The sequence below is a fragment of the Mastacembelus armatus genome, chromosome 6 (genome assembly GCF_900324485.2).
Source record: "Mastacembelus armatus chromosome 6, fMasArm1.2, whole genome shotgun sequence".
NCBI lineage: Eukaryota > Metazoa > Chordata > Actinopteri > Synbranchiformes > Mastacembelidae > Mastacembelus > Mastacembelus armatus.
The window spans coordinates 14,651,993-14,661,577 of NC_046638.1; the positions used below are offsets into that span (position 1 = coordinate 14,651,993).

General features: G+C 38.0%; 1 protein-coding gene across 3 annotated transcripts; it reads right to left on the reverse strand.

The window, feature by feature from the left end:
• Positions 1-3,622: 3,622 nt before the first annotated feature.
• On the reverse strand, positions 3,623-6,777 carry LOC113132448 (uncharacterized). 3 transcript variants are annotated; one of them, XM_026310508.1, is made up of 4 exons: positions 6,504-6,777; positions 6,326-6,381; positions 3,785-3,977; positions 3,623-3,699 (listed from the first exon to the last, which is right to left on the reverse strand). In XM_026310508.1, exons 1-4 carry the CDS (start codon positions 6,527-6,529, stop codon positions 3,681-3,683), a joined length of 294 nt encoding a protein of 97 aa, XP_026166293.1. In that variant the 5' UTR covers positions 6,530-6,777; the 3' UTR covers positions 3,623-3,680. The 3 variants fall into 3 exon arrangements, with proteins under 3 accessions (XP_026166293.1, XP_026166294.1, XP_026166292.1); XM_026310509.1 differs by lacking the exon at positions 6,326-6,381; XM_026310507.1 differs by lacking the exons at positions 3,623-3,699; positions 3,785-3,977 and adding an exon at positions 4,371-5,962.
• Between the last annotated feature and the right edge of the window lie 2,808 nt (positions 6,778-9,585).

The window sequence follows — 9,585 nt, forward strand, 5'->3', positions numbered from 1 at the left end:
TGGAAAAGCTCTTTCAGAGCCACAGAGGTCATTTTATGAGTGTTTTCACAAGTTGAGCAGTACACCTTGAGTGAAGTGCAAAGAGGAATTCCTGTGTAAAATCTGAGGCGTGCCCCTTTAAACAACCAGTATATTTGACCAACTTCACAGTACTGCAGTTGCAGTTAAGCAGTACAGTTAATTCATGTCCTTGATAACAATGAAAGACACAATTTATGCTTAAAGGTGTAGGTTCATTACTTTGAACTGCTTCTTCACTGTTAAATGATTAAATGGGTCTATTACCCATGTAAGCCCGTGAACCTAAAATTTAAGCAACTGAATTTCAAGTAGCTTTAAAACATGTTGTTTTGATAGGAAAGTCCTCGTCGTTCCACAACAGCTGCTCATATATACTTTCATATAATACTTTTTTTGTTGTTTGTTTTACCATAGCCCTTTTCTGCGGTCGTCACATGCTATTATGTTTTATGCAAATCCTTAATGTTCAGTTTAAATGTACTGATGGGTCACAATTAGCTTGAAGCAATAGAAGTTGCTTAATTGTCCAAGACTTCAGTTTACACAGTCATTTACAACAATGCTTAACCAACGCACAGCATTTTGTGCCAAATGTAAACCACTTCTTCCAGGTAAGGGTGTGCTCATACCCAAGGTAACTATTCATTTCTTTGGTTAGTGCGTGATGGAAAGTACCATGTAATCCTAAAGAGGTAACTGGTTAGGGTGAAGGTTCAGATGAAGCTGAGATCAAACACATTCTGTGCAGTATTTACAGTGAAACAAGTTTCACTGCCACCAGAATCTACTCCCAAGCCTTAGGATTTGATGCCACCCATACTGTGTGTGAAACAACCAGAGGGATGAGCAGTATTCTTCTATAGGTTATTCCATGGTTTGTTATCCTCATGAAGGTGGTGGAAAGGACTGATTAACACATCTCCCATAGGTGCTCAGTTGAGTTGAGGTCTAGTGACTGAGAAGGCCATCACAGAATTATAATTGTTTTCATCAGTCACCTCTTGTTGCTGTATAGGCCACTTATGACGCTTCTCCACTCAGTGATGTGCCATGTGCCACTTACTTTACCATCTCAGTACTAATATGTTTTTTGTGAACATGGTATAAAAGTTCAGACCTCCAAAAGGAAATCAGCAAAAAATAAAGTAAGATTAAAAGTAAAATGATGACACCAGTTGCTGGAGGCTCAAGGACCGAATGTATGAACTTCCTGCTATTGGGCTCCTTGAGGGCCCTCAACCTCCTCTCCTGCTCTCTCTTTGTCTTCACTCCTCTCTCTTTTGAGAGATGGTAAAAAAAGAATGATCAAGTTTAAACTAGTTCAGCCCAAGCCCAGCTGAGGCTCCATCTGGTGAGTCCTTCACAACCTCTGTTTAGCCCTAGGGCTCTCTTAAAGAATCTTTTCAGGGCCAGTCTGTACAGAATAGACCACTAGCAAAAAACAAAAAATAAATTAATTTATTAAATCCAGTACTGCAACACTATGAACAGTGTGGATAAGGCCTTTATTAGACCAGATGTCACTTTTGAGCAGATTAAATCATAGTCAAATATGGATATATTTTTCATGTGTGCTTTCTGCTCTGCATGACTTTGTTGTACAATCAAAAGTTAGAAATAGTATACTGTAGTATATAGATTGTTATTGTAAATAAAATGATAACTGGTAAATACTGTTTTAATTGAATCATTGACTCCATGGAAAAGTAACTTGCTAAGGAGATGACTGTGAATGGACATGTGAAGGAGTACTGTGCTGGTGTCTAGTGCCTCAGGACCAGAGCTGCTTTGCCATTTATTTGAAATTAAAATCTGCAGTCAGTGAGACCACTGAATTATATAGTCACACAGCTGATCTTTCAAATGTAGTGAATAAAGCATGTAAAACACCACTGTTGTCCTTTAACAATGCTAAAAACCCAAACATTAGTAAAGGAAGGCAAACTGTTAATTGGTTGTATTGTCACCAAAAGCTCAACTGGTAAAAGGGACCAAGATTTAACAGATTGTAATATTTGCTATTAGACTGCTGCCTGAACTCCAGTACATCCGAAGTGAACTTAAGCTGATTTTCTTGTGCTTACATCTTTGAAAAAGCTGTATTTATTAAAAAAAAAGAGAACAGATTTGTTAAATTTATTGTTTTGCTTAATGTAGGCCTGTTGCTCCTGGTGCATTAATCCACCAGATGCATTTGATAATTTATATATTTTCAATTGCATGAGTTAAAACACATGAACATATGATGATCATAGATACAAGGCTGATAAAGATTTATAAACAGGAACTACATCTTAGATGGTTCAAAAATTTTGTAAATGAGTTTATTGGCAAGAGGTATAATAAAGAGGCAAAACAGAGACAGTTATCTAAGTATTTTGGCCTTAGAATTACATTTTTGCCTTTGACTTAAATAGATGCCTCACCTGTAGCACAGTCCAGACACATAGTTGCTTTGAAAGAATAAAAAAAAAAAAAATAACCAGCTGTTCAAGGTACCAGGCTGAGGAGGAAATAATGTATATGACTTCATGTTTCATGTCAGTATCCATCAAAAAAGAAAAAAAAAAAAAAACACAGCAAGACTATTGTTCATGTGCACAGAAGTGACAGTGAAGAAGGTAACAACAATCAGTGGCAGCGATCCAGCCGACATGTAGTTGAATCCTTTGAAGTGAGTGCACCTCTCTCAAGAGACTGTCTAACAGCAGAGGCTCCTTTGATCAGTGTCTTCTGAATATGCATCCTCTCTATTGGCAAGATCCTTCCATGTCATGCCATACACAGACATGACTGTAATCCTACATGTATCAAAGCACACTTTGGCAGGTGTGAGACTGTACTTTAACCTCAATATATATGTACGTTTTTCATACATGAAAAACTGCATGGAAAGGATTCTACCAAGACATGATTCAAGCTTGAACAAAATGTGTTTCTTGTTTGTATGAATTAAATGTAGCATGCAAAAAAAAAAAAAAAACACCTTCAAATTAGTAATTTGACATTTTAGGAAATAAAAGCTACTTCTTTTTATATTGAGAAGGCTGAACACTATCAGCTTGTTACAGTAAGCAAGGAACCGGAGCCAAGAGACATTAGCTAAGCCTGGCAGAAGGCATGAACAGCAGTTCACCTCCACAGTTCATCACATGTATTTGTGTCATCTGTACAAAAAGTCAAGCACAAACCTGAGGTTGTGGCTTTACTTGGGGTCATATATAACTTTTTTTTTTTGCCTAGCACAATGAGTTCTGGGAGTCTTATCAATGCAGAGTTACTTGGCAATCAGTGCAGACTCCAGGAAGCCACTGCTCAACTAAGAATTTCTGTACATATTAAAAGGGAACAAGATATAACAGGTTAATCAGTGAGCAGGTGAGGCAGAGATAGGTGGACTTTTTGACCTTTGAACAGGTAGACTAACTGTTTTCCTTTCATATCCACTCTTTGTCTGAAGATTATTGCCTGCTCTAGCTTAATATTTAGTACCCAGACATGGCAATATTCTCAAGTAAGGCAAGGTGTTCTTCAAAATAGTCCCTCAATCACTGTTACAACAGTGAAGCAACAACCAACAGAATGTAAGCACATGGACAGCTTTTCAATGTTATAAACACTTTATTGGAAATACAGTGGCTGTAGGCCTAAAGGCACTGCTAGGTCAGACTGGAGCACCTGTAACCAAGAAAAGTTGTAAATGTGATACAAGATACTTATTCAACTAGTATTTTAAAGTAGGTGCATTAGTAAAATAACCCACCATTTGCTGTGCTCAATTTCCCTGTGGCTGGTCTGATTTAGCATCAAGTGCACCAAGTTCCAGTTCTTCACCCTATAGATAACAGATGTTTGTTGCAGCCCTTGGAATGAACATTCTGGACCACAGGCTTGTCTGGAGTCAGTACCAGGATTGTATCCTCCCCTGCTTTGACAGGAAAAATAGCCTCCTGGGACTAGAGGTAGGCAAAAATGACATTTGAATGTGCATAGATATGAAGTCCACTGGTTTCATGGATAGGATATGATAAAGTGGACAGGGCCACAGAAGAGAAATAGTCGCTGCTGAACAGTCTTGGTAAGCAGGCAGGAAAGAGATTGATGATCCCATTGGCTGGAGTTGGGAACACAGCAAGAAGTTTATTCAGTGTATGGAGGAATTAGTCTTTCCAGGAACATAAGTCAGCCACTGCTATGCTTACAATTTGTTTTGAGGATTATTAGCCTATTCCAGTGTTCATACTTATGAGTTTTGCTGTCAATGGCATACAATGGCCAAGGTTGTTGCTTGCATTGATTTGACAAAAAAAAAAAAAAAAAAAAAAAAAAAAAAAAAAATATTGCACATAGTGGACAGTTTCAGCCACTTTCTAGTCCAAGTAACCACCATAGTGTCTTGTTTGACTTCCATCCGCTTCATCTTCCACATCAATAAAAAGCTTGGTGTAATATGGTTTTCTATCCAGTTGTCTTCTGCCAGAGTGGTGTTCAGGGAGTCTGATTTGGGTTTCATAGTTAACAGGTGGATACTGGAAAATTGGCTCTGAGTAAGGAGTAGTGACATAAGGAGGCAATGAATATTGCCCACTGTGATCAATGCCATACTGATAAGGCAAAAAGGAAGAGTAATCTTTTGGCCACAGCAGCATCACGTTGCCTGTTGCATAATTAGGGGCTGCAACTTCCCTGTTATAACCAAATAGTGGATCTTCATACTCGGATTGAAAAACCGGGTAAAGGAACGACTGAACTGGCTGTGGTAGAGGTACAGTCTCTACACTATGTCTTTCACCGTACAAAGGTTCAAACTGCCCATAGTGTCCAGAAGGAAAGGTAAACTGAGGGAGGTGCCAGGTTTGATGTTGGCCATTGTATTTGCCACTGGGTTTTAACTGATCAGCACTGTAATGTCCACTTGGAACTCTTTCATATGCCAACTGAACTGAGGATAGATTTGTTGGGTTACTATAGGCCATTTGCTCATGTTGAGCTTCACCATAGTCATTACTTGCAGGATTTATTTGGGCAGTGAAGATTTCAGATTGTTTAGGATAGTGTGAAACTGGCTGGGCTGAATATATTGGTTCGACTTGCTTTGGAAATACTTGACTCTGTTGAGTGGGGATTTTATACCCACTGAAAAGTTCAGCAGGTGTCTGCTGGTAAGCAGGCCCAGATGAAAATGGAAGTTTCCCATCACCAAGTTCTGAACCAAGGTCTGTTGCTTGTTCCTGCACAGTTTCACCAGAATTCGAAATCCATTCTAATCTTCTCTGGGTGTGACTAGGTCGGGGTTTTGTTGGCACTATGTAACTGCTCTGAAAATAAACATCAGCCTCTCCTAGAGTGTTAAGATTTGCAAAATAACCTGCATCACTCATTGAGGGTTTTGAAGATAGAGTAGGAACAGATGAGATAAAGTTTGAATTGAAATCTTCAGCATTTTTTCCTCCATTTGGGTCCAAACCAATCTGAACTCTGCTTGGCTTTGGAAATTCAGAATGAGTAGCAGCATCACCTTCACCACTTTGCAAATCAAAATCTTTCATGGTTGAATCAGCTTCTTTGTTTTGCGAGAAGACATCAAAAAGGTGGTTTATGTTAAATTGAAAGCTTCTGGGCATGGGAAGTGGATGTTTGGGGGCTATAGATGGGGATATTTTGTGTAGCCTTTCAGCAGCACTAGCAGACCATGGCTTATTTTGGCTGTAGATTTGATCAGGATCATTTTCTATCAGGGACTGGCTACTGACCAAAGCCCTTGCCTGAGGCATTTGCCAGGTCTTGAGCTGAACCTCATGAGCAACAGGCTGATTTCTCTGGGGCTGCCTCAGAGACCGAACGTACTCCAGAGGGCGACGATTCACATAACTCCATCTATCTTGCTGCTCCTGCTCCTCCCTTACTCCCTGTCATGCTTCAGGATACACTGATCTTCTGGCTATGAGAGACCATAGTTATGTCAAAAATCTTAAGTGAATTGAAAAATAAATTTCTAATTGTCTGCACTACAAACCCTCAAGTCATGAGCTGGGAATCACAAAGTGAAAATGTAGCTACTGTATGGTCAACAGAACAAGGTGTAAATCAACATGTATCAAACTGGTTCATATACACATGCAATAAATGTGAAGCAGAATTGAAATTGAAAAATGAAACAGTAAAATGTTTTCAGTAACATACATGGCACATAAAGAGATTTAATTACAGTATGAGTAGTGGATATAAGTTTTTTTAGATAAAAGTCTACTCAATATTTAATAAATTACACTATTAAATGTTAAATAAGTTTAGTCTGGCATACCTCTTGGGAAAGCTGAGGAGTAGTCCAGCTCACTAAACAAGCAAACTAGTAGTATACTGTGAGGCAAATACAACTTGTATTATTTGAAGGCATATTCACACACAAAGCCTTAGCTTTAAAAAAAAAAAAAAAAAAAAAAATCTTAATAGAACTGCTGCAGATTTTCAAAGTGAATTACCTTGTAAGAGGAATCCCAGCAGCCATAACTGCTGCAGCTGCATTCACAGTCTGAACTAGTAACCACTAAGCCTGCCCTGTCAGGTCTGGATCCAGAAGGGCCTAGCTTTCTTTGATTTAGTAGGTTTTTCACAAACAAACACAGCTGGTACCAACTGTGACAGAAGATTTGCAACTGAGAGAGAAAGTTAAGCACAAAGCGTATGCCTGATGTACATCTCAAAAAACAAGTTTGTTCTCAGTTTGTCTTCCCAACTCTCCCAGGAAGCTCCCAGGTGTTGTCAATCTTGCAGTTAATGAGAAACTCGGTCAGCCAAGAGGAAAGCACGCGTACATGTGCACACACACATACGCACACACACAAAAACACACACACACACATACACAGGTGTGATCACTTGATGTCAATGCCCTTCCTGTCTCTGTTCCCTGTGGATGATGTGATCAGAGTAAATAAATGTATTTTTTGTCTTCAGGAACTGATTTTCCTGGCTAAGATTTAAATTAAGGCAGGATAGTTTCCTCACTAATGCATTTAGTTTATGGTTCGACTTTTTTTTTTTACTTAAATTTCAGAGACAACAGAAGCACTGTGGAGCTTGAATCATGTTTCAACTTCAACTGCATTCTCATTTATTTATTTATTTATTTTTGTCCCACAAGTTTCACCACCCATTGTGATTGTTGTTGGTAGCATTAAAGAGATCAATACAAAACATTTTCTCACTTTACATGCTATTCTGTCACGTCAACCATTTCCTTCTCTTCTGCTGGTGTGTGCTTGAGTGCAGTGTTAGATTTCACATAGATTTGCACTAAAGCTGAAAAAAAAAAACAATGTTCTGCTTTTCTTTAGCCCCTCAGCGTAGGTTTCATCAGTGATGTATTTTATTGTAGTTTATATTCATATAGAGTACCTGTATTCAGATATAGTAGGATTCTGAACCAAGAATATTTATTGAAACCCTCTGCACAAAGCTTAGTGAAACCCTAAGTGTGTGGATAAGATTATTTTTTTAGCTCTGTTGCAAATTGTCACTTCAGTCATGTTCCAGAGTGGCACATTTGTATGTCCAGGATTCCTAGTATTGTTTTTTTTTAAAGATAAAGCATTTAGAAGCCATGCAGCAGCCCCACAGCTACTGGCCATGCCTTCAGATGTTACAAAGCTACATTTGTGTGCAACCCATCTAACAGGCTTTATTTGGCACCCCAGTCACAACAAAAGAAGCCAGTGGAGCATTAAATATTGAAGCATGCACTACTTTCTATGCTTACCAATGATGGATCTCCTCAAGGTGTTCACTTCAGTTTTACTTATTTATTTATTTGTTTATTTACTCCTGAGGGTGCAACCTGGCAACAGTGTGATGACTTCTTGGTTGATTAATGAGATTAATTTTTAACAAGCACACTGCTTACCTGCAAGTGAAACCTAAAGTATAATCCTCTCTGGATAATATAAATGACAAATAGAGACACTGTATTATGATAGACTCTACCTCTCCCATCAGAACCTCATTTCAGTTCTTTGCACCAGTCAAACTTTGATTAAAGTTCTGCAAACTGAAAGTACTGAATATATGGAGGCCAGATTCTGCCACAAACAGACCCAAGACTGATGGCATGTTATTCATGATAAAAATAAAACATTCATTGTAAATTATGAGATAGTAAAGTAAATTTTGAGTTACTAAGTTAAAAACAAGAGTCAATATGAAATAATTATTTTAGTTAAAAAAAAAAACATTGGCTTAATTAGCAAAAATAATTAGAAACTAAGTCTTGTACAAACTACATTCATATAAACTAACTATAATTATGTTGTGATAAGAAATATACTGTGTTTATTTATAACATTATTTGAACATAGGAAATGCCTTTCTACAGTAATGAAGCATACATATAGGGGTGTGGTCAGGGTGGATGGTTACAGGACTTTGAAAACAGAAGACCAAGCCTGAAACAACTAAGCTTTTTGGTTAGTTTTAAGGAAAAACTGTATATTTTGGTTGAATGTCAGTATGTTGTGACTTGTGATCTGAGCGACTGTGGACTTTATCAGTATTAAAAGACCATGATCTTTCTCTCATTAAGTGCACTGAGTCACTTAAACCTAAGTATAAAAAAAAAAATCATGGTGATATATTCACTAGATCTTGCTGTTGTATTGTAAGATCAGTAAATGAAGGGAAACAATATTCAAAATTTTGAGCTTCTAAAAGTACTTAACCTTAAACCAATTAGTTTTTTTTGTGTAAAGCCTATCCATTTACAGGCACTTCGTCAAATATCTTTTGTGGGTCATATGCCATACAGACAGCAAGGACATCTTCCTTTCATGCCTCATACAGATGCCTTTAGTGTTTCAAACGGATGCCAAAGGAATTTGACAAAGCATCAGTATTTGATGGGATGAGAACACACTGCATCTTGCTGGCACAGGTGTAATGAGTTTTAGAAGTGAAGGTCTGACAGTATAAATCACATCCAAGGGTTCATTTAAATCACTGCAGGAACAATATGAAGGTGTAAAGAAGCTAATTTACACCTTACAGCAATATTGTGTGAGAAAATGCAATGCAGCTAAATCTAAAATTCTTTGTGTTTGTCTCAACAATTGCTTAGTTTACTGATGTTCACCAGTCATTTATTTGGCCTTTACTCTACCTCTAGATACTCCACTCTCCTTTTTCTGATTGATTCTTCTGGGCTCTGTGTCATCCTGCTGTGGTTGAATGATGTTTGCCTCTCTGACAACCAGTCAATATCTCATTTTGTTTCATTTTCAAGTGTCTCAAGCTGTGTGTGAATGTGTGCCTTTGTGTGTTTTCTGATTATATTTGTTTGACATATTTCTGAGAATGTGGTCGCTGGCTCCCTTGTTAACAGCTCCACTGATTAGGACCTCATTCTCACACTTGCTTTGTCAATTTTAACTAACCTGCTCATTGTGTGTTTGTGAATTTATGTGTTTCAGTGCACTCTAGTACCTTTACATCCATAAAAGTGCCACTTGCAGCAGCACAGCGCAGTGAGCAGGACTGAGTGGGCGTTACTCTGGAATAATGATGACAAAGAGC

Bases quoted from the DNA above. Each gene is read 5' to 3' on its own strand.
- LOC113132448 (XM_026310507.1), bottom strand. From the start codon at position 5,795: ATGCCTCAGGCAAGGGCTTTGGTCAGTAGCCAGTCCCTGATAGAAAAT.